Source organism: Pygocentrus nattereri, chromosome 23 (genome assembly GCF_015220715.1).
Source record: "Pygocentrus nattereri isolate fPygNat1 chromosome 23, fPygNat1.pri, whole genome shotgun sequence".
Classification (NCBI taxonomy): domain Eukaryota; kingdom Metazoa; phylum Chordata; class Actinopteri; order Characiformes; family Serrasalmidae; genus Pygocentrus; species Pygocentrus nattereri.
In genome coordinates, this window is record NC_051233.1 from 29,086,395 (window position 1) to 29,110,541 (window position 24,147).

At 43.2% G+C, this 24,147-nt stretch overlaps 2 protein-coding genes across 5 annotated transcripts in view; one reads left to right on the forward strand and one right to left on the reverse strand.

The window, feature by feature from the left end:
• hnrnpl (heterogeneous nuclear ribonucleoprotein L) lies at positions 1–16,499 on the forward strand. Of its 4 annotated transcripts, none has more exons than XM_017713882.2 (14): positions 1–168; positions 2,827–2,945; positions 3,397–3,634; positions 4,296–4,381; positions 5,207–5,303; positions 6,052–6,124; positions 12,156–12,191; positions 12,551–12,619; positions 13,964–14,226; positions 14,486–14,607; positions 14,765–14,966; positions 15,093–15,150; positions 15,441–15,548; positions 16,145–16,499. In XM_017713882.2, the coding sequence occupies exons 1-14, from the start codon at positions 85–87 to the stop codon at positions 16,201–16,203; spliced, it is 1,614 nt and encodes a 537-aa protein (XP_017569371.1). In that variant the 5' UTR covers positions 1–84; the 3' UTR covers positions 16,204–16,499. The 4 variants fall into 4 exon arrangements, with proteins under 4 accessions (XP_017569371.1, XP_017569372.1, XP_037389069.1 ...); XM_017713883.2 differs by having other exon boundaries at positions 85–168; positions 15,453–15,548; XM_037533172.1 differs by lacking the exon at positions 1–168 and adding an exon at positions 1,541–2,323.
• The window catches only part of kptn (kaptin (actin binding protein)), a 15,427-nt gene continuing 6,829 nt past the window's right edge, over positions 15,550–24,147 (reverse strand). The window contains exons 7-12 of the mRNA XM_017713885.2: positions 23,489–23,595; positions 22,620–22,715; positions 22,462–22,543; positions 19,960–20,095; positions 18,869–19,042; positions 15,550–18,032 (exon numbers count right to left, since the gene is read on the reverse strand). Of these exons, the coding sequence (XP_017569374.1) occupies positions 17,877–18,032; positions 18,869–19,042; positions 19,960–20,095; positions 22,462–22,543; positions 22,620–22,715; positions 23,489–23,595 (751 nt within the window). The 3' untranslated portion in view covers positions 15,550–17,876. The remainder of the gene's footprint in view (positions 18,033–18,868; positions 19,043–19,959; positions 20,096–22,461; positions 22,544–22,619; positions 22,716–23,488; positions 23,596–24,147) is intronic.

Sequence of the window (24,147 nt, forward strand, 5' to 3'; positions counted from 1 at the left end):
GGCGCCTCGGCCCGTTTTCCCCTCGCGCTGTTCGGCTCCTCCGAGTTGCCGTATTTCCATTTTAAACGCTTTCCTGGGGACAACATGGCTGCAGCAGCAGGGCGCTACTACAGCGAGGGCGGCAGAGCGACCAAAAGACAGAAAACAGACAGCGACGGAATGGCCACGGTACACTTACACCACGCACCGCACACCCGACCTCCTTCATTTCGGCCTTTTAAGCCCGAAAAGCCCGCGGCGGAGCTCTGCCCCCTAACAAAGGCTCGCGGTCGGCGCGGCTGTCGGTTTCTTCACCCCCGGTGTGGCAGTGAGGGACGCGGAGCTTCTGTCTTTCGCTCTCCTCTTTCTTTGGTCGTTTTTATAATTTTCTTATTCTTTTATTTGATGAGTTTTTGAGCCAGGGTGCGCTTTTTTGTCCGTTGATTAGCATCAGCCGGCTCGTTAGCCTCGCTAGCTTCGCCGTCCGCTGCTAATCAATGGCCATTGTTCGTTCAGACGACGTGCCGTTGAGATTTTTGTTAGCTTAGCTTTTTCCGTTCCACCTTAAATGTTGCGGCGGTTGTGACTGTTAACTACACCGTTTAAGGAACGGGAGGGAAAAGTCTGAGTGAGAGAATTTGGCTGTTAGTGCTGCACGTTTTAAGGCGGAACGGGGATCTCGACTAAGAAAATTCAGCAGTACTGTTGCGCCATTTAAGGTGGAACGGGGGAAAAATCGAGTAAGAAACTAGAAACTGGGGTGAGCTTCGTGTTGTTCTGTCCTCAGACAGCCGTGCTGCGCGTTTGCTTAATACCGGCCCCGTTTTTGTTTGTATTCAGGTTAAAATGTAGTTATTTGTCCTGTGTGTGAAACGCGCGCTTAACGTTCCTGTTCTCCAGCTTTCTGTTAGAATGTTTTCGTTCCACCTTAAATGGTGCAGCTGCAGTCTTCTCTAGCTGCAGGCGCCAGAACGTGAGCTACTGCCTCCCCTTTTAAGGTAGAACGGAAAATGCCGCCGAGAGGCTTCGTGTCGAGGCAGAGCTGTTCGGATTGTGCTCGTTCTGAGGCGGTGGTGTTGGTGACCGCCAGAGCCTGTTTGCTTCTTTAGGTGTTAAGTTTCTGTATTTGATGGACGGAAGTTGGTCGTATTGGTGCGTCTGTCCTCTTTAGTTTCTTGAATTTAGAGGAAATCAGTTTTTTCAGGTTCAGGTTACATTAACATAAGTGGACCTGTTAAAATGTGATTTTAAATTTCTCACATTCTGTGTATTACATTATAATAATTAGCCAAATATTTTAATTCTGCCAAAAGTTTCTCTTTTAACGCTTAACCACAGGATCCAGCACGTTTACACACTTCCTTCTGTTTAGCCAACAGCACTTTAGCTGCTTTTTAAAGGGGCATGGTACCAATCAGCCAGTCATAATGAAACTCATTAACATATCGGTTTTAGAGGCATCTGAACAGAAACAGCCTGTTTTAGTTCTAGAGGGTGAAGACGGTCTGGAAGATTGTCGTCTAAAAATTAATCATGAGTGGTCTCGATACATAAAAACCCTCGTGGTATAAGGGACAGCACAGTCGGACGAAGGAAGACCGGACGGCACAGTCGGACGAAGGAAGACCGGGCGGCACAGTCGGACGAAGGAAGACCGGGCGGCACAGTCGGACGAAGGAAGACCGGGCGGCACAGTCGGACGAAGGAAGACCGGGCGGCACAGTCGGACGAAGGAAGACCGGGCGGCACAGTCGGACGAAGGAAGACCGGGCGGCACAGTCGGACGAAGGAAGACCGGGCGGCACAGTCGGACGAAGGAAGACCGGGCGGCACAGTCGGACGAAGGAAGACCGGGCGGCACAGTCGGACGAAGGAAGACCGGGCGGCACAGTCGGACGAAGGAAGACCGGGCGGCACAGTCGGACGAAGGAAGACCGGGCGGCACAGTCGGACGAAGGAAGACCGGGCGGCACAGTCGGACGAAGGAAGACCGGGCGGCACAGTCGGACGAAGGAAGACCGGGCGGCACAGTCGGACGAAGGAAGACCGGGCGGCACAGTCGGACGAAGGAAGACCGGGCGGCACAGTCGGACGAAGGAAGACCGGGCGGCACAGTCGGACGAAGGAAGACCGGGCGGCACAGTCGGACGAAGGAAGACCGGGCGGCACAGTCGGACGAAGGAAGACCGGGCGGCACAGTCGGACGAAGGAAGACCGGGCGGCACAGTCGGACGAAGGAAGACCGGACGGCACAGTCGGACGAAGGAAGACCGGACGGCACAGTCGGACGAAGGAAGACCGGACGGCACAGTCGGACGAAGGAAGACCGTTTGAGAATCTTCAAGTAAATCTTGAAGTAAATGATTACCGGTTCTGTAATGTACTTAACGACAGAACTCAAGTATTCTAGATAGCTGGATTGTCGTATTATTTCAGAACATGATTGCAGTGTTTTTAACCAGGTGGGACAATTTTAGATTATAGTGTTATACGGTGCTGTAAACACACTCCTTGGAGTTGCTGGCCAACATCGATGTTCCATATTTTTCAGCCGTAAAGTTTTCTGAGATGTGGACTAGTATTTTAGAGAAATATATTTATATCTGTAGGTTACAAATGAATAAAGTATGGGCATTTAGTGTAGCAGCCCAGTATCTACTATATACATAATCAGATTTTAACATAATTCACAACTTAACATCCATCTGATCTCATCTCGCTTTTTTTTAATCTAATTGTCTACAGATAGTAATATGGGTCTCATAACATCTGCCATCCCTGCAGATACTGTAGGGCTTTAAGGCTGTAAGGATGCAGTGTGTTTTGACTGTGTGTGTCTGTATTTAGGAGGGGTACGTTGACCCCCATAAGACCCTGCCTTCTCTGGTGGTGCACGTGAGGGGGCTGATCGACGGCATCACAGAATCTGACCTGGTGGAGGCGCTGCGGGAGTTTGGCACCATCAGGTAAAGCACATTGTAGTGAATAGATCAGTCAGAAATACTAATGTTCATGTCAGAAAATGAGGATTTCCCAGTTTGTGATGCACAGCATGTGAAAAGTTGTCATTCTGCTTGGTGGTTACAAGCTTTCTTTCATCGTTAGCATTGAGCTGCTCTCTTATTCTCAAAGTTTCTGGGTCATGCTCTTTTCAGTTTGTCAAAGATATTTTACCTGTACAGGTTTGATTTTGCATGAAAAACCCCTCAAAATGTCTTTGCTTTCAAGTTAAGGCTACTTTGTATGTGAGCGCTGTATGATTTTCCCTTTCTTGTGTCTAGCATTTCTGGTTGTACTAATTTATTGGGTCTCATCGATTTCCTAAAACAGGGTAGTTCAAAGGCCAAATATCAGAGGTGGAGCTCCATATCTACCCAAAGTAGTGTTGACTACATGTCTGTGTGTTTGCGGTTGTAGCTACGTGGTGCTGATGCCGAACAAGCGCCAGGCTCTGGTGGAGTACGAGGACATGAGTGGCTCGTGTAACGCGGTGACGTACGCTAATGATAACCAGGTGTACATCGCGGGGCGACCCTGCTACATCAACTACTCCACCAGCCAGAAGATCTCACGGCCTGGAGACTCAAGCGACGCGCCCAGCGTCAACAACATCCTGCTGTTCACTATCATGAACCCCATCTACCCGATCACCACGGTAACACTAATTCAGACATGGTGCATTTCTCTGCTAGCAGTCAGCGAGGGTGAATTAACAAATCAGTAATTATATGGATAAATAACAGATCAGTAATGGGGGGGCTCTACCGAGACTCAACCTCATTTGAGTAGTTAAAAAAAAAAAAGCAAATAAAAAGTTTAAAGTCAAGCTTTAAAAGGCCTAAAGTTAAATGATCTAGAGCAAACCATTTCTGGCTTTCTGCTGCTTTTGTAGTAGTTGTTGCATTAACAAAATAAAAACGCTATGCAGGAAACGCGTATAAATGAAGGCACCACCTGAACTGCTTCTTACCATATAAGAATTTAAAATACGCTCTGTTATTTTAATAACTAAGCTCTGCTGATACATTAACGGATATATATAAATACACACACACACAGCCCCCAAATGCTCATGATTTTTTGCAGTGTTTCTTTCTTGGCTGTCATTTTCCCTCTTGTACATCACATAAACACACTTTATGATCCTTTTTATGGTTTCCTCACCATCATCACAGCAGCGTATTAGTCACTGTCCTGTTTTTCTTGCACCTCGACTGAAAGTGCAGTCGGTCGCTGTGGTAACGCAGTTCTCCCAGCTGTTGTGCAAAGAGTGTTTGGTTTTGAGAGCTAACCGCCATGTCACTTCCTTTCTGCAGGATGTGCTGTACACCATCTGCAATAACTGCGGCCCAGTGCAGAGGATCGTGATCTTCAGGAAGAACGGAGTGCAGGCCATGGTTGAATATCCTTCACAAACTAAATCTGCTTCATCTGCTCATATAAACGCCTCGGCCTGTTATGAGCTTTTTTTTTCTAATTGAAAACGCCAGAATGTCAGGAGATATGTGGGCTTTGCTGATGGTCCTGTGGCAGATATAAGTGGATGTATGGGAGCTTGTGAGAGAGGCAGCCGTAGGTTAGATTATCGCAATATTATTTATAGAAGTATAAGAAATGTTTGATAAATATCTGATATAATGGACGATTCTCATACTTCCACATTTATTGACATCCCTGGTGACGTTTTCTACCGTAAGGGAAGTGACACCGCTCTGCTTTTTCGACATGATTACAGAGGGAGGTGGCGATCAAGGAGGGAAGTGAGTCACCAAATTAACTTTAGCGACGTCTGAAACAAAGATCTATTGCAGTTGGTCCCTTTAAACGACTACGATAGAGTGGAGGAATCCAGTCGTCTGCTGGATGGAGTTTGAATACTGTGATATGCTCTGACGTGGATGTGGTAGAAGTGATGGCAGAATAGTCCCATAACAGATCTGTGAAATGTTCCACTGTTTGCTGAGTGTTTATCATGTTCTGACCATAAAGGATGGTTTAAAAGGGCAAATGATGACTCGGGAGCAAAAATCAGCCTTCAAACTAGAAATAATGATTTGACATGTCGCAATAAGGAGCAGCCTGCAGTCTGTATTTAGGGCTCCTGATGAAACATATTTAGCAGTTGCCTTTCTCCTCTAAGTGTGTTGAGCTCTCCGGTGACATTGTGTGTGTGAGTGGCTGTTATTTTTCTGTCTTTTGGTCTGTAAAGTCCTTGACTCCTGCTCACGTTTGACTCCGTCCAGAGTGCTCAAAGAGCTAAAGCATCTCTAAATGGAGCCGACATCTACTCTGGTTGCTGCACCCTCAAAATCGAGTATGCTAAGGTTAGTAAGCAGCTTTCATGGTGTGGAAAAGATGTAACTACTTATTTCAGCCTAGTTCTCGAGTGCCCCGTCCTGAACAGCTTAGAGTTGTAGCACTGTCAACTTCTGGTGGTTAAAGATAAGAGAGCAGGAATATGCTAAATTGTACAAAGCAGAGTTTTCACAGAACGTCATACTAAAACCTTGTAATTATTTATTTATTTTTTTACAAATGTTACAATTTTTATTTATGTAACACATTTTAAATACAAACACTGTTTCAAGGGCTTTACATAAATAAATGCAAAGGGCCTGAAAATAAGTAGGAAATGGTGGACATAATTTAGAGCTATATTAAGAGCTAAAGTCTGCAAAGTCTTGGCAGTCAGTGCTAAAGACTGTGTCTGTATTCCTGATTTTGGTAATGCCACTGTGTAATGTGGCACACACGGTGTGAAGAACGCTACTGCTGACTATAACAAGCCATGGACCAGCTTGGTACCACAGCATGAATGACAGGAATGTTTTCCAAATTCCACCAGTGTGTATGGTGGGTGTGTGGGATGCACAGGAGACGTTAAATGAAGCTGAAATGAGCTTTTTATTCAAATGCTGCTCCACCTTAAATGAGGCAGTAACTGCTGTACCCACAAGGCCTCTCTTTTAGACTTTTTTTTTTTTTTTTCTTCTTTGAGGGAAAGGAATGTTGGAATATGCACCGACACGTCCTGTCTGAAATGTTAACTCCATGTTTTTGTGCTCCCCCCAGCCAACTCGTCTCAATGTGTTCAAGAATGACCAGGACACTTGGGACTACACTAATCCTGGTCTCAGTGGCCAAGGTAACTCCGATTCACTTCCACAGAAACACACACATACAAACATCCTTTCTTCCTGATCAGGTTTTGGGGATTTTTACCTGGACTTGCCTCCTGCAGTGGGAATCCTGTGGAATTCTTGAGCTTCCTTTGCAGTGAAGATCCATAGGCTTGTCACTTCAGCGACGCAACTTTTTTCCTCATATTAAAACATGTATGCACACACATTCGTTTTAAAGCAGGCCGTGACAGACCTTCTCACAAGACACAGAGTGGTGAGGTTCAAATGGTACACATACATACGCACACCTACATCTTCCCCTCTTATAGGTGTTTTTCACCACCGAGTCGCATGTCACCTTTTTCGTGCCAAAACACACAAGCATGTGTCGCACTCGTGCACTCGGCTCACTCGTGAAGCAGCGCAGAGTTCAGCGTTGACCTGCACACTGTCACGGTCACTCAGCATGGCCCTGCACCTACAGCGCACATGGTGGTGTGTGTGTGTGTGTGTGTGTGTGTGTGTGTGTGTGTGTGTGTGTGTGTGTGTGTGTATATCTATATATAGTTAATTTGATTATTAGGAATACTTGATCTTAAAATGCCAATATGCAGAACAAGTTAAAGCTAACAGGGCCTACATATCTTGATGCTATCATGGGAATGCTAGCTGGTCCTTGGTAAATTTTATCAGGTTTGGCATTTTGCAGTGCAGTATTCTTTACATTGTAATGGTACCATTTTATAGATAAAGATACTCGGTAGACCTGCACTGGAGAAAGTCTTCACAAATGTAAGGATTAGGCCTAGTTTTAAAAACAAATTCAGTGTTTCATAATTTTGTATAATTAAATGGTTAAGACTTAAAGTTGTTCAGAGTGGATGGATGTGTTCTGTACTAGAGAAACTTGTTGGAACTGACTAAAGGTTACCTCACAGGTGTAACATATGTGACAGGCTTACTATCTGATGTTATTTTACAGTAGTTTTGTGAAGGTTTTGGCCCAAAACCTATTTTTTGTAATCCATTCATAGTAGAAAGGCGCCTCCAGGCCATTATAGGGCAAAACGTTCTCTAAAGAGACTTGGGGGTGGTGAGGAGAGTAGTGTTTTTAGTTTAGGACCACGGTCACCAACCCTGGTCCTGAAGATTTGCCTATGTACAGGATGTCGTCCCAACCCTGATTGGCTGCCTCAGATACATTAGTGGCAAAAAAGGATGCTGCATTTTAGATGCAGGTTGGATCTCAACTCTGCAGTAAAGCAGATCTTCAGGAGGAGGTTGGTGACCATTGGTTTAGGGTGATGTTGTTAGATGCTAGTCATATAAACATTACATTTCCAATTAATAGATATTCATTACTTCTCTAACCAAAAATTCCTGTACCCGTTTCTACAGATCATACATTATTCCAGACATCAGCCTAATTCAAGGGTTTGGCCAAATGTAGCCCAGATGTAGTCATTTCGCCGAGATATGTTTAGTGTTTGTAGTTTGCTTTGTTAGTTTTGTACCGGAGTTGCAAGGCTAGCTAGTAATAATGTAAGCTTATAATCACTGTTAGCACTTGGACTGCATACCATGTAGGTTCAGTCAAAAGCTAAATGAGCAGACTTCACACAAAGCATGTCTTGGCTGATGGACTACATCCAGGATGATGGTAAAACCACTGTTTTAAGCTCAGTTTGATCTGGTGAGGTATCTCTTTGTCTGAGTTAGGGCTGCACTGTTAGGAATGACCTAACTGCAATTGTGGTTTTCAACATCAGGACTCCCATCTTTGGCATCCATCTTAAACGCTTCGAGTGCTCCGTAGACAAACTGGGCAGATGCGCACACTAAACACCAAAAGGCCAGTGGGGAAAATGAGTGGTTTTACGGACTGCTGTATTTTTACACAATCTCAGACAGTGGGATGTCTCGGAGCAAATGGTGTAGTGCCTAGGACTTTGTAGATTGAACATTCAGAGATTAGAACCATTTGCAGTCAGAATATGGTGTTGAAACAAACTGCGCAGTGAGTAGGACAAGTCAGGGGACGCTCTTCAAAAATACAGCAGTTCTAAAGACCATTCACAATCAGGAGAATATCTTTGAAAATAAAGTCATTTGGACCAGTTGCAGACATTCCCCTGACTTGGAACAAATGGCCTGGTTATTAGGACTATTCTAAGAACAAATAATGCAGAGATTAGGCCTAGTCACAGTCAGGAGAAGGTTTTAGAAAATAAAGCAGCATATAAAGCCAGGTGGAGGTCTGAGAACAAATGATGGAGGGATTTGGACCAGTCTTAGTTAGGAAGATGAGGAATGATTAAGACCGATCTTGGTCAGGGGAACGTCTTGGAACAAATAATGTGGTGAGTACGATGGGGGACGGGGGGGGGGGGATCAATCAGCAAGTGGTGTACACTGCGCTGTACTAATGCAAATTACTGTGCTTTGGCCAGAATTATGTTATTTTGCTTCAAAACATGGCTTTGGTTTGAAGTATGCTTCTGGCTAACCAGTTTTTGCAAAATGTGTCGGGACCATGTTCTAAAATTCTTTGGTCTCAGTCACCGCTATCTATATTGTTATCTAGTCCTAATTGTGCAGCCCTATTACCGGTACCGAAGATGGAACATCCCAGCTACCAAGTGTATTTTAGTGTTTTTTTACATAGTTTGTTCTTTATTCAGAAAGACATACACCGAAAGGACGCGGTCATCAATTTTACTCCTCAGACACATTCCCAAGCAGTTTTTGCAAGTGTACGTTCTTCAGCATACAGACATACACCGAACATTCTCGTCAAATGCTACTCCACAGACAACATGGAGCGATCAAAAGGAGGTACACCGACCCCACGTCGTAAACGCTGCAAAGATGTCCAGTTTCCAAAAAATACAAAGTCAGATCACGTGGAACAAACACCTCACTACAGCTGACATTCTTCGCTAGCATCTTTTTCCTCAAGACAACTACCCTCTGTCTCACTGATTTAGCATCATATTTTGGGGGATGGTCTTATCTCTTTGGATAATACATTACAGCCAATCACAGAAGACTTTTCCTTCACCTCACCACAAGCCAGCCAATCAGCCTGTCAGGCATGACATGCAAAGACACTCAGGTTGTCAGAGGATATGGGAGGATCATACATTGTTTTTCCTGTTCTCTGCTAATGTCTTGTTTCTTGGGTGCGTGGGCTACCTTTTGCTATCGCTGCTCCACTCTGATGAGAACATGACAGAACATTTCTGAGCAGACATTGCCATGCAGGACTTCAACACCATGAACAGAGGTTGCCGCGACATGCCGAGGTCACATTACCATGCCAACACACCAAGTAGATGTTTCTAGACGTTTCTTCACAACATGCCGAACAGATACTTCCAGGACAGCACACCAAGCCACGGTCGTCACTGCACGTCACGTCAAGATTGCTGCAGATTAAATACCACGAGCAGGCATCGTCACGACTACATATCAAGCAGATTATACCTTGACAACAAGTTGAGGTTCAGTGCTCACCATTGCCAAGATTGCCCAGTCACTTCAACATAGAAGCAGAGATTTCACACCGTAGCTCTATGGTCATGGCCTCTCACGTAGAACTAACAGCACAGACATACCAAGTGTCCAGTCGCCACGTCGTGAACCTCGAACATCGTCATGAGAACACAAGAACATATCAAGCCTCACGTCCACCATCACAGTAGTGAAATTCACCAGACCATCACGGGGACACCACTGCGGCCAACACTACATTACAGCACATGGAAAGGATCACTGGGGTTTACCATGGAGACACAAGCACCGAAACACGTAGCTAGAACCTCGTCATCCCTCCCTAAGACCTCTCTCACTTTGTGGACTCAGGTGCTTCTGTCTCTCTTTCTTTCCTTCCTCCATCCCTCCTCCTCCTCCTCTGTTTGTTAACTCTGTTTCATTCTGAACGCGACGTTTCGTGTTCTCACTGCTGTTACGCCTTCCGTGTGACGCAGGTTTGGATTAGCTTGACTGCTGCAGCGGCGTCTGTCCTCAAAAATCGGCGCTGTGTCTGCAGCCCCTCTTCTTCAGAACGGTAAGCTCCGTTTGTGCCTGGAAACCCACCCAGCCTCAAAGCACTTGGATGAATAACTAAAAGACAAAGGAGAATGATTGTTGGCTGGAAATCAAACCTTGGGGTTGGGAAGGAAAGGGTTGCAGGCAAAGCCTCTCTCTCGGTCAAGCGGTTACGCCTTGGATTCTCTCGATTCTACCCACTGTAAGTAAGTGCCGCCGTTCAAATGTCTCAGTTGTGCTGACTTTTGTACGAGCTGCTCGGCCAGTGTGAGCCTTTCAGCCTTTTGTGGGTTCGGCTTGCGATGTAACGCGGGCCGGCATTTTGGGTTGTCTTGGTCAGCTGTGCTTGCCTTCTGCTAATAAGGCCTTTCAGCTCTGGCCTTAATTACCTTAAATAAAGACAAATTTTGTTTCTACCTACTAGAAGGTGCACTCTGATTCTCGTTTATTTTCCTCTCCAAAGAAAGATTTTGGGGTAAAAGTGCTAACAAAAAGCAAGTTATGACCAGCTGAGGGTGGCTAGTCCACTTCAAAAGGGTCTGTGGTAAGCACCGTTGGGATTTTTGCTTTATTTTATTGGGGAGCCATAATTCAGATGCCTAAATGTCAGGGATACCTAGCCCATGACCCTTAGGCTGCAGTCACATTGAAGGCAAGAAAGGAAATTTAATACAGTTGCTAAGGATGTGGGAACATGAACATGCTTGTGGCAGCAGTTAATTTCACGGTTGCATTATTTAACTTACCAAACAATGCGATCCCTCAAATTTTATTGCATCGGGACCACCTCTACTCTCAATATTAATTTTTTTTTAATATCTATCTTTGCTCTAACCCAGCGAAGAACATACCAGGCCAGTGTGACTGCAGCCTTAAAAAGGTTCCGGTTCACCTGACGGATTAATTAGTTCTCTGACTCAGTGGTTACAACAGAAATGGTAACTGGTGGAATTACCAGTACACTTGAAGATACTTTGGCTTGAAATTTACTGAATGGGCGCTGGGCTTGCAACAAGAATTTTCTGAAATGTAGAAAATCGATCCATGATCTCATTGCAAGTCCAGAAAAACTGTAAATTTCTTGTCCTCATCAGACCAGCAGAGTGTTTGCCCTGAAAATACAGGCTTTTTAGACTAGAATAGTTTAGACAAGTTATACTAGCATAGAAGTACATAGATTTTTCAACAAAAAATCAGATCAGGATGCAAATGTTGTTGACTTGTCAAACACATATTTAAAAAGTGTAGAACAGTATTGGGACCATTCGTTAACTTCTTCTCAGCCCTGAATTCAGTGTTTGCTCCACTCTGAAATGTTATTGGCTGGGCATGTTTTACAAACCCTACCATTAATGTTCATCAAACCCAGGTTGGGCTTGGAGAATATTTGCACTGTTCTTTAAACAAAAGTACTGCAGATGTGTTTTGTATTGATTACCTATTCTTAAAATATTAATGGTGATGGCAACTTGGCTCTACATAGACTGGAGCCAAGGATTTTTTTTTTCCCTGACAGTTCATTTTAAGGTCTGCTTCTTATTGATTACTAAACCATTAGCAAGCAATTAATAATACCCTAATAAACAAGAATATATAGTTTGTAAAGAAGCTTGGATTTGACTGACTTAAATGTAAACCGCAAGTTTGCAGTTTTGAGCGTGTGTGTAATGTCTTCTGTAAATGTGATCAGAGACTTTATGAACACGTCACTATTTCTGAGCTTGTTTTTGTTTACCTGGGCATTAATAATTGCTTGCTGATGGTTGATTAATTAAGCAGAGCTTAAAACAGTTGTCACCTTGTTCTTAAAATTACAGACGCTATATTAGAAAAATCTAGAATTTATTATCTGGTATTTATTAATTGCTACATTCTGGACTTAAGACAGACATTAACATTTGCGCAAAGTTTTTATTTAGACTTTTTTTTTTTTTGTTGTTCCCTCTGTTGCTTTTGCTTTCTTCCGCGTGTCTGATGTGTGTGTGTATACCTGTGTCTGTACAGATGCTGATTCAGACGGCAATTGGAACAATTCTCAAGGTGTGTTTGTGTGGGCGTGGGCGTGTGTGTGTTCAGGTGTCCCAAATAGATCATGTAAATGTGAGACAGGTTCAGTGAATGTGAGTTTACAGTTAATTAGCTTAAACCTTCATCCATTGCTCTAGTTTTCTAGCCTCAGTCTGCTCATTGTAAGTGCTGTTTATATGCCGTGTACATATGTTGCCCCAATCACTGTGTAGTGTTTCCAGCTAATGCAAGTCGTAGGCTCTCCTGCATGCCAGTCACAATTGCACCACACCGCTGCCTTTAGACTGTGGATCTGATTGGTTCCTGTGTGCTGCCCTTGAAGCCGATTGGCTCTGCCGACGTGGCGTTGACCTCTGTGTTTTCTCTGTTAGACCCCAATGCTAACCCAAACAAGCGCCAGAGGCAGCCAGCCCTGCTCGGGGACCACCCGCCAGAATATGGTTAGTCGCGCACACACATACACTTGCACGACTCTCAAGCCCCTACAGTGAACTTGAATCTGCAGCGTATGGTCACTGCACATTAGCCACTGCTGTCAGCCAGCTGTCGTGTTGGATGGTGTCATTTAGGCCCAAATTTTCTGAGAAATTTTACCCTGCATCGTCATATTTAATTGTGCATGTACAAAATCCACCTGAATCTGTTTAGCTTGACTTTAACTGAATAGGCAAATGATGTGGCTCTTTTGAAATAGCAAGATCTTCTCTGTGTAGTACTTGGTGTGGTCAGTTTGAGGGGGACAATTTGACTCCATTCATTTTGAAACATTAGATTTGATTCTAATTTTAAAGAAATTGTCAGATTTTGAAAGTGAACACATGCATATTAATGTCTTGCTCATTGAGTCAGAAACTGTGAGGCCGGGTAAAGTTTTCAATCGGAGCAGTGCGGTTTCCTTTGTACAGATCTGTTAATCAGGCTAATTACTCAAAGCTCGTGTTGGTTGCAGTGCAAACAAATGACGGCAGAACGGCTCGTCTTACTCACTGCAGAGCAAAACTATGACGAGCAAGAAGCTCAACATGAAAGTTACAACACGCACGGACTGTTATAGCCTTTTTTTTTCATATTTTAAAAATTGTATGCAGCTTCAGAGGTACTGACTCTAAGAGATTTAATATGCACATTTATTTTCAAAGCACGACACATTTTTCATTTTATATATATATATAATATAATATACACACACACACACACACACACACACATACGTGGTCCTTTTTGTAGATTTTTGGGGCTTTTAGGTGTTTTAAAAAATTACAGAATTTTTAGATATTTATTATTAATGATTCAATGCCACAAGAACTGGAGATTCAGATTTTTACTGGCAAAAACCAGTCAAGGTTACTTTTCTGCGTTCTACAGAGGCGTTAAAAACGAAAGTCATGCGTGGTGTGAATAGGCTGTTGGGGGTTTGAGCAAACGAGTTTGAATTGACTAAACCAGTGAAGCACTTCATGAAGCTCCCAGTAGGGGGCAGTGGTGCAGTTTTTACCAATTTCCCACTGTGTTTATTCTCTTGTTTATTTTATGGCCCTGTTATTTTGATTTATTTATATATTTTTTGGCCAGAATTATGTATTTTCTCTTCTATTTAGTTCCTCCTAAAATCACATGTGCTTCAGGGCATTTTTAAAGACCATTCTGAATCCTACCCTGTTGGTGAAATCATCGCGTTCATGATGGGCTGAATCGTTTCCCAGAGAACTGTAGTTGAATCTCTGTAATCCTAGTCGGCACTTACTTTGCATTTGCATCAACATTAATCTGTCTTGCACTTCCAGGTGGACCTCAGAGTGGCTACGGTCACTATGATGACACATATGGCCCCCCTCCCCCTCATTATGAGGGACGACGCATGGGCCCACCTATGGGCCGGGGCCGTGGGGGTCCCCGCTATGGGGGTCCGCAGTACGGACACGGCCCTCCGCCAGAATATGCCTCTCAGGCAGACTCTCCTGTTATTATGGTGTACGGCCTCGACCCCTACAAGATCAACGCTGACCGGATCTTCAATATTTTTTGTCTCTATGGCAACGTAGAGAGGGTGAGTGTTGACTGACTTATGTTGTGATAATCTGTTCTTTAACCACATGTAGTTAACAGTTCAGTAGAAACTGGTTGGCGCCTATATTAGAAATGGTCCATTGTTCAATGGTAAGACTTTTCATCGACAGCCTAGTTTGTTCATTCATTCATTCATTTATTTATTTATTTAAAGTATAAAGGGCGACCTGTCGTCTTTTTCCTAATGTGTAGTTTTACCTTTTGAGGTCAACTCTGAAGTTGTGGGATTGTTTCTGCAGGTGAAGTTCATGAAGAGCAAACCCGGTGCTGCGATGGTGGAGATGGGAGACTGTTATGCGGTAGAGAGAGCCATCTCTCACCTCAACCACACCATGCTGTTCAACCAGAAACTCAACATCTGGTACATGCCAGTTATTACACACTAGGGCTGCCGTTTTATTAGTAATCAAGTTACCCTGTAATTATTTTGAAAACGGACGAATCATACGCCAAACAGCACAATAACGAACCAAGCATTTTATTGCTTATCAGTTTATTTATTAATCTTCTGCATGTAGTGTGTCAAAGCAGCAGGCCATCATACCGGGCCAGTCATACCAGCTGGAGGACGGCAGCAGCAGCTTCAAGGATTTCCACGGCAGCCGGAACAACCGCTTCACCTCCCCGGAGCAGGCGGCCAAGAACCGCATCCAGCGGCCCAGCAACGTGCTGCACTTCTTCAACGGCCAGCCGGACAGCTCTACCGAGATTTTCAACCAGGTACACACGAAACACTTGCCCTTTTTGTTGTAGTTTAGTTTTTCTACACCACTCAAGGCGCTCACTAAGGGGCCAGGATTAGTATTGCTCACGTCTGTCTTGCAACTTTTCCTTCTTCCTCTGCAGATCTGTGACGAGCTTGGACTAAAGCCCCCCACCAACGTCAAGCTTTTCACGGGGAAGAGTAAGTATCTGAGTGTTAGGTTGTTTCTTGATGAACTGTCGATTTGCATGATGCATGTTCTCCTGTACGTGTTTTACAGTGAGATGGAGCCTCAGTAACCCGGTTCTGTTTTTCCTTAGTGTTATTTGACTTTTCAAGGATCTCCAACAGGCAGAAATCAGAAAATGTACTGAGTACTGAGACTGTTATTGATGGCTCTTTAGATTTCTTTTCTTAGCGCCTGTCGTCTGTAACAGATTTGTAACTGGTGGTAACTGGACGGTGTTATAAATCAATGTGTCCATATGTTGGCGGGTCTGTAGGTGAGAGGAGTGCGTCTGGACTGTTGGAATGGGAGACGGTGAACGATGCTATGGAAGCTCTCTCGATGATGAACCACTACCAGATGAAAAACCCAAGTACGTTTTGCATGTATTTGTATGAATAAATGCATATTGTGATTCATAAGGCATTTTTTCAGAATTTCTACACATTTCAGTGGTTGAGAAGTCATTGAGTGGTTTGATGTGAAACATTTCATTGTAGAGAAACATAGAGCTTCTTTACTGTGGTGGTCATGGGAACCAGGGGTCCCACCATGTTTCTAACACAAGTACAGCCACCAGTGAACATGCATGTCTTCTGGGTTTAATGTGGAATGTTGAAAAAAAATATTTTTCTTTGATTGAAAATGGTAAAACTTCTTTTTTCTGTTATGATGCATTGTTTGTACCTCTCTAACAATTTTGTCAGATGTTGGCTTAGAAAAAGTACCATAAAGCAATATCTGAGACAACAGGACGTTTACCAATGTATGTGGTCTGTGTGTGTGAGGGAGATTTTAGGTGCGTTTAAACTCTACAGACGTCTGGTTCCCATCACCACCACTGAACAATTCTAGGGGCAGATTTTTCTAAAATGCACATAAAATAGGTTTTAAATCCTAATGTTCAATTTATGCTGTTTTGTTTGTTTCTTACTTTTAGTAATTATTTTTTCCCGCTTTCTCTTGTAGGTGGGCCGTACCCATACACCCTTAAACTGTGCTTCTCCACTGCACAGAACGCTAACTGAGCCAACAAGCAACCTAAACTGACAATGGCTGACATTTGACCCCCACAACTAAGCCCACTACCACACAGCGCGTCCTCTGAGGTGGACAGCAGATAAACCCCCCCCCCTTTAAGAAAGATAACTGTGTTTTTGTACAGTGTTCGGCTTTTTAATTTACACTTGTCTTTTTTGTTTCTTTTTTTATTCTTATTTACAATCTTAAGATGTTTTGTTCTGCCCTCTATATCACGTTGAAATATCTGGAACAAAAGAAATGTGATCAGGTTTCTGTTTAAATAAACACCGTGTGATCCAGGTGAGCGTGTGTGGTTCTGTATGAATAACAGACTCATCAGCTCAGTTTCTGTGAAATAACCACTAGTGGTTCATAAGTCCACTAGTTTGAGTTCTGTTGTTAATAAATGCTAGATGGTACTAGAAGTGGGCAATGGGATGTTTTGTGTTGTGATGAACTGTCACTATGCTTTACTCATTGTGGATAACAAAATATCCAGTTCAGTTTTCTTTTATTACAAATAGAGCTTAACCTCTTTAATTGGACTTAGTGAATGAGGCCTGGTGCTATTAGGAAATTTCTTCTTATACAGTTTTCACAAAGATCCTGACATTCAAGTGTTTTCTTATTTGGGATTTGTTCTTGGGTGAAAACAGATTCTACACACACTCGAGGTGAGAACAGTTCTGTGGTTCAAGAACACATCACGAATCTGAGGTAGACTTTTTCTTAGAACCTATCGAGGACAAATTTAAGAAAAAACAGGAAGGTTGGTCAGTTCTTGGAGCAAAGACTGTTCTTAAATGGGAAGCATTAGGAACCTAGGTGGTGGACAAAATAGCTAAAATATCAGAACATATAAAGGTATTTCCATGACCAATAATATGCGTCAGGATATTTTGTTTTAATTTAAACATCTGGAAAACAGACAAAACATGGACCAAAAGGGACACATTTTAGACATACCATCAAAAACAGTGAACACAATGGGCCTCATTCACCAGTCTACCTATATTTTTTCTTAAATTTAAGTAAGGTCCTAAGAAAAAGTCATCAGATTCATGATGGGTTCCTAAACCACAGAACTGCTCTTGAGTGTGGGTAGAGTCGGTTTTGACCCAAGAACAAATCCCAAATAAGAACACTGGTGAAGGTTGGCATCTTCGTGAAAACTGCATAAGAGGGTTTTAAGAAGTTTCTTCTTAATGTTTGGTTAATGAGGCCCAGTGATATTAAGTCCAATTAAAGAGGTTTAATTAAGCTTCAGTTGTAATAAAATATGTAGTTCAGTGTTCTTTAAGTACTGATATCCACGACACTGTCAGTAAAGCATATATAATTTTACAAGACTGATGAAATAGTCATATTGTCCATTCCCTGTACCATCTAGCATTTCCTAACAGCAGAGGGAGAGTGTAGGAATCAGCTGACTTGCACGAAGCATCAAGCTGACACAACCATGCAGAGATCAGGTCTCCATTTGCTAACAGATCGTATGGTAGACCTACGTGGTCGACTCCTGCAGCCGCCCTGGAACATCCCTTTCTATTCATCAGTGCTTTTCTACGGCAGTTACACTTTATAGAAGCTGTATTAAAAGCAATGGATGAACCTCAAAGTAGTAGAAGCAGCTCATTAGTCTGGATACGTTTAAATATACAGTGTAGCTGTTTGCAGTCTATGAGGTTGAAGCGTTCTGCCCATCGTTGGTTGAAGCTGTTGTCCGTTCACAGTCCTGTTTTGTGATTGGCTGGTCTTTGGGTGCATCAGAGAGTTTGGCCACTCTGTCGGCTAGACGCTGAAGGACGAGGTCGGCTGTACTCATGAGACTGTGCTGTGGAGAGAACCAGAAAGAGAACATGAACAAAAAAGTGGGGAGGAAGATGAAGAATAAATAACCCTGGAATCACTCGCTGCGCATCACAGTCCCCATACACCCTGTAGAGATGTTAAGACTCTGTCACACATCTCACTTACAAATAAAACAAGGCAAAAACCAAAAGTGGAACTTTCATGGAGAGTGTTAGGGGTCAGACGCCAAACTGATGAGCTCGCTCCAGCTACAACTGATGACCTTCTGTTCTCTATAGCAGGAGATGGCAGTTGTCTGTAAAACTGCGGCATACACCGATCAGGCATAACATGACCACCTCCTTGTTTTTATGGTCATTGTCCATTTTATCAGCTCCACTAACTATATAGGTGCAAAGATTGTTGACAATCTGAATACATTCAGATTATAGATTAATACTGAAGCATTATCTGCTCACATCTTTTAAAGTTTAGAGCATGAACTTCGAGTTTCTGCTCCGCCGTATTGAACGGTATAAATTTTCACTATGACGCGATGCACATGCAGAACGGACTTACACTTTCCGATAGGGAATGTAATCAGATACAGGCGTTTACATGGATATTATTCTATTTAACAGCTTATTTACAGGATTGCAGACTTTGTTCAGTCAGATATGAATTGCATTACGAATGGCCTCAATCGGACTAGACTATTCCGATAAAGGTGTATACGTGGACGTATTCTATTCCGATTGAGATTTTTAGGCTGCATGTAAACGTGGCTACTGATGTGTCGACTTAAATAACAGGATGTGTTTGCTTTAACACATCCTTTTTTAGAGTGTACATGTTCTACAAAGGAATGAATGAACAGACCTGTAATATGTGCAGTCCTTTTATTGTAAGAATGGCCAGTTCCTTCACCCCGTCCCCTGTGAGGTCCAGGTAAATGATTGACAGCAGGGGGCTCCTGAAGCTCCGCCTCCACATCAACCAGAACTGTCCCTCTCCTGCTCCAACTGGCTGCTGAAATTTGTAGCACAGAAGGTCCTGTGGGGGAATCAAGGCCAATATAACCAAAAAGTCATGGAAGCTCATGTGCACCAGTTAGGCTGCGATCCTTCTACAGTTTCCCCTGAACTCCTGGTCCCACTTAACCTGGCGGAAAGCTATCAAATTTGGGTTTTTCTGACATATTTATCTCATACACAGCCCCTCTGCCTATTCTGGGGTCTCCTGAAGCATTTTAAGGCACAGAAGCCCACCTGCTCTTCACTTCAGGGTGGATAAAGGATCCCATGTTGTTGCATAAAGAGGAGGTCATCACAGAAGGGTAATGGCATCAGCTAATTAACAGACGAGAGATAAACAGTCGCCGCCCTAAAGGAGCTGCAAACAGCCGCTATAACTTTATTCTCCGTTTCTGGAGATTTGAATGGAGAAACATGAACGTTAAATATCAGACTGAATGTCGTGTGTGAGAAAACTGTCATGTTTTGACAGACGTGATTTTGTATGTTTGCTAGTGCAATTAGTTCAGAGCTCCAGCTCCAGTCCTGCAACCCCTGCAGTGCATAACTGTGGTATCCCTGGTTAAAATACCCAAGATTATTAGCCAATTAATCCCTGAGCTGAACGAGGTGTGAACAGCAGAGAAAAACACTAAACTACACAGTGCAGGGGCTCCTAACCTGGAGTGAAAACACTGAAATAAAAGGTGAAGCTTGCAGGTGAATCGTTCACAAATTGAAGGCACTGCATAGCGCAGTCCCTCCCTGATTCGGTCCTCAAAATGGCAACGACTATACAGGGTGACGTCACGTGAAATGTGAGAATAAAACAAAATCATTTGTGAAAACGCTCACTGAGCACAGCAGCATATGGACTTATATCTTTTACCTCATAAAGGAAAGAAAGAAAACCTATAGTCTACAAGCTTTTTTCAGGGATGAGGTGTTTGTGTGTACCTGACCATACGTTCCCAATAACACCTCCAGCTGTCCATCAAAGTCCAGATCAATGAGTAAAGCGCACACAACAGCGTCACACTGGTCACTGTCTGATAAACACACCAGCCTGCTGACACCACACCGCTCCACATCTCTGACAACACACACAGGTGTACACAAGCTTAGGATGTGGGATTATACATGTGCATCCACAAGGACCTGCATGTATTAATATATTCACGTTACCAAACATGTTTTATACATACAGCATGCGTGTGTATTAATATTCTATAGTATATTATAGAAAAAAAATTCTTAACTTTGAACTGAAGTTAATGGAACTAAATATTTTTCCACGCACTTTTGGAACATTTCAGTTGTTCTGTTAATTATGACACGTTAACACATTGTCAGCTGGCATTTTCAAATTCTGACAAAAACGTAGACACAAGGTTTTGTTCCGACAGCAGTGAATGGTAAGTACCTATAAATGCTGGACAAAAGTCAAGAGACCACCTTTCATTTGTCCAGACACAACGACCACAACACCTCGTCGTCATTAAAGTTGATCATTTTTCAGCGTTAAGAAAAAAGCAGAAAGCGCTTGACAGGAAGTTACACACCAGCCACAATAATTAAGGCCAAATCCCATTTCACCCCTCACCCCTAGCACTCAGCCCTTACCCCTCTGTTCTGCTCGTTCGTGTCTAGGGGTGGGGTGTGATTTGTGTTGAGAGAGAGGGGTGGGGCAAAGTGTTAGGGCTACATGGCCCTCCAAACGGAGAGACACACTGAGAAAAAAAGCTAGTACTATGCTGACACCTCAGTAGTAAGCTAGATTTCCTGTTCCACCTTAAATGATGCAGCAGTTCTGATGCCTGAAGCACCAGAATGTTACTGCTTCTCCATTTAAGGTGGAACAGGAAATTCTGAACAAGAAGCTGCTGAATATCTGACTTCAGCTTCATATCACTGAAGAATTAGGGGTGGGTGATAATAAATAATTACCTCCCCCCCACTTGAAGGCGTATGATGCCCTAAATGTAACTAAAGCCCAGCAGTGAGGAGCCGAACTTCACCCTCCGCTGCCGTCTCTGCAGACGGACAGGGTCGCCTACAGAGCAGCGCTAGTAGCTGTTAATGAAGTGATGCTCTTTTTATAGAATGGAATATAGAACCATTTGTCACTGTGGAATTAGACCCCTGCATTTAACACATCCGTGCAGTGAAACACCCACATACATGCACACTAGCCCGGAGCAGTGGGCAGCCCTATCCATGGCGCCCGAGGAGCAAGTGGTGGTTAGGTGCCTTGCTCAAGGGCTCTTGAGTCATGGACTGTCAGCCGAGGGGATCAAACCGGAAACCTTTCTGGTCACAGGGCTGGTTCCCTAAACTCCAGCCCACGACTGCCCCCTATTTGACGGCCGTTTCATTTTGTGGGGAAGATTTCAACCACTAACTCAGTTCCAAGGGGCAAGGAGACACTCGAAAACAAGCAGTGGGGTAAAAGTAAGAAATGGGATTGGGCCCCAAGTATCATGTTTCAGTATTGGGTGTGTCCACTCTTCACCTTTATTACAGCTTCCACTCACAGAAATCTGCAGGGATATTTTACCACACCTCCAAAGTTCAGTCTTAGAAGTTGGTTTAGCATCTTCCGCCTCTCACAATCCAAACAACTTCTGTCCCTGGTGGTCTACTGGCCAGGATTCAGCGATCTCATTGCTGCGGCCCAGGTTCGATTCCTGCTCGGGGAACTTCTTTGTTTCAGTGGCTGGGTTAGTGTAGCAGGTAACACTCCTGCGCCCCGTGCTGTAGGCTCAGATTTGACCCCCCACCTGGACAAGGACCATACTACTCATAAGGGTCCTAACTACCTTAGCCCACCTTAAATTTAGACTCGTCTAATCTCTTCAGAAATATCTACTTTGGCCGTTTTAGATGCACAAGAGAAAGTCGGCTTGAAGGCAGTTAAGGTGAGTCTGGGTAGCTGTTTATGTGAATGTTGGTGTTGTGAACATTTGGCCTCATCCTCTAATATCGTCCTTAGTTTTTTTTTCTTAAATTCGTTTTTGGGAAAGATCCTAATAAAAAGTCCAGGTCACATTCATGATGCGTTCTTAAACCACATAACTCTTCACACCTCTGGTCGCGTGTGTAGATTCTGTTCTTACCCAAGAACTAATCCCAAATAAGAAAACACTGGTGAATGTCAGAATCTTCATGAAAACTCTAAGTGGGTTTTAAGAAGAAATTTCTTCTTAAGAACGATTGGTGAATGAGGCCCAGTGTCAGTGACTCTTGGGGGAACTTCTGAAACTGGTTTTAGGTTTGGAAGAATGGAGGAATTGAGGTGGCAGTAGATGCACAAAAGTAAAGTGTGGATGGATTAAATACGGACAGACGTGATACTTAGCGCTGGACGCTTCTGTGCAAACTTTCGTTCCTGTTTTTTGCTTTTTTCCTGACACTGGAAAAAAAATTATTTGTACACAGAAACAGAAAAATGACCCTCACCTGTAAACAACAGCCATCTCAATTGTGCTGGTCACCAAGAGGTTATACTCGGTTACCTCGGACACCTCGTGCGCATGAAGCCCTGCAGACCAAACACAGTGATCAGGTGTGGCACAAGCGCAACAAACACGGCAAATTTACAAAAGACCAACTCGCACCCTCTGTGTTACTGTTGTGGGCCGGCAGCTTCAGAGGGAAGAGGGACACTGTGGATATCGGACTGTCCTGCTGTAAACGCCAACTCTGGAGAATCTCTGAGAGACAAACACGTGAAAGCATAAACCTGCAAATTCTCAGGAACCATGTCACTGTGTTTTTATATACAGTGACGGTAAGAACAAATTCCCAAATCGATAAAATGTAACTTTATTGGAAAGAGAGAAAAAAAATTCAACTATCAAAGTAACAAGATTTAATTTGAAGTCATTTTGGACAAAACACTGTGAACGGTAATCAACGGCTTGTACAGCGGGGTCCAAAAGTCTGAAACCACTAGTGAAAATGCTTCTTTGTACTTTCCTTTCTAAATTAATTAATTGTTTTCGATACAAAATACATCACTGAAATAATAACAGCTAGGCTGGAAAAGAGAATCTCACCAAATATGAACGAGAATCTCAGAGCCGTGTTTGTCCTTCTTTTGCTTTAACGACAGCAGGCACTCAAGCTGGTTAGTGCAAAAGTCTGATGTGCAGATCAACTCCATCTGAGAGTCGTCTGAACACAAGCTTCAGTAGAAGAGATGAGACTAAAAACCTAAAATCTGACCTTTTTAAACAGAAAATGAACAGAGATTTGCTTCATCTGAATAGTGAACAAGAAATAAGGCACAACCTTGAATATTCTTTCTTCATTTTACTCGTCTTAACTTTTCCTTTGTTTACATTTTCTGCAAATTCTAAAACTGTTTATTTCAAGGTTTAAATAAATAAATACATAAATAAATGAATAACATCCCAGTTTTTCAATGTGGTCTCAGACATTTGGACCCCACTGTATTCAGCATGTGGTGTGTGTTGTGTGTTACCAGGTCCTCTCTGGTTGACGAGAGCGAGTCCAACACAACCGTTCTGACAGCCAAACGCGGTGAGACGACGACCATCACCAATACTTAAAACATCCAGCCACAGCACACTGCAACAGACAGGCACACAGTACCGTCACTCAAATAATAATAATGATGATCACAATAATGATGGTGATGAGCCGTCATGCAAACTGGAATACTAGCTGTTGTCAAATTATCTGAGTCTCATCTAAAAGCCTTATTGCCTTTTATTTTCTGAGGATGACCGATTCACCTTCTTGGACACGACTCTGGTGTTTAACCTACTAAAAAAATCCATTTTTATCTTTAAAAACTAATATATATATATATATATATATATATATATATATATATATATATATATATATATATATATATATATATATATATGTACACACACACACACACACACACACACACAAACACACACACACACACACAGAGTCAAAAAAAACAGGGCACCCTTTTAAAATGACAGATTTGAATACCCCAGTAAGTAGCGGGTGAGGGGGCCTATCTTTTAGGTTATGTCCAGAACAGAAAGTTGCAGCAACAACTGGGAACGTTGCCTGTGATGCACAGCTATCTGACATGTTCAGTGTGCTGTCCCTGGTGCTGACCACAGAGCTGAAGGCACA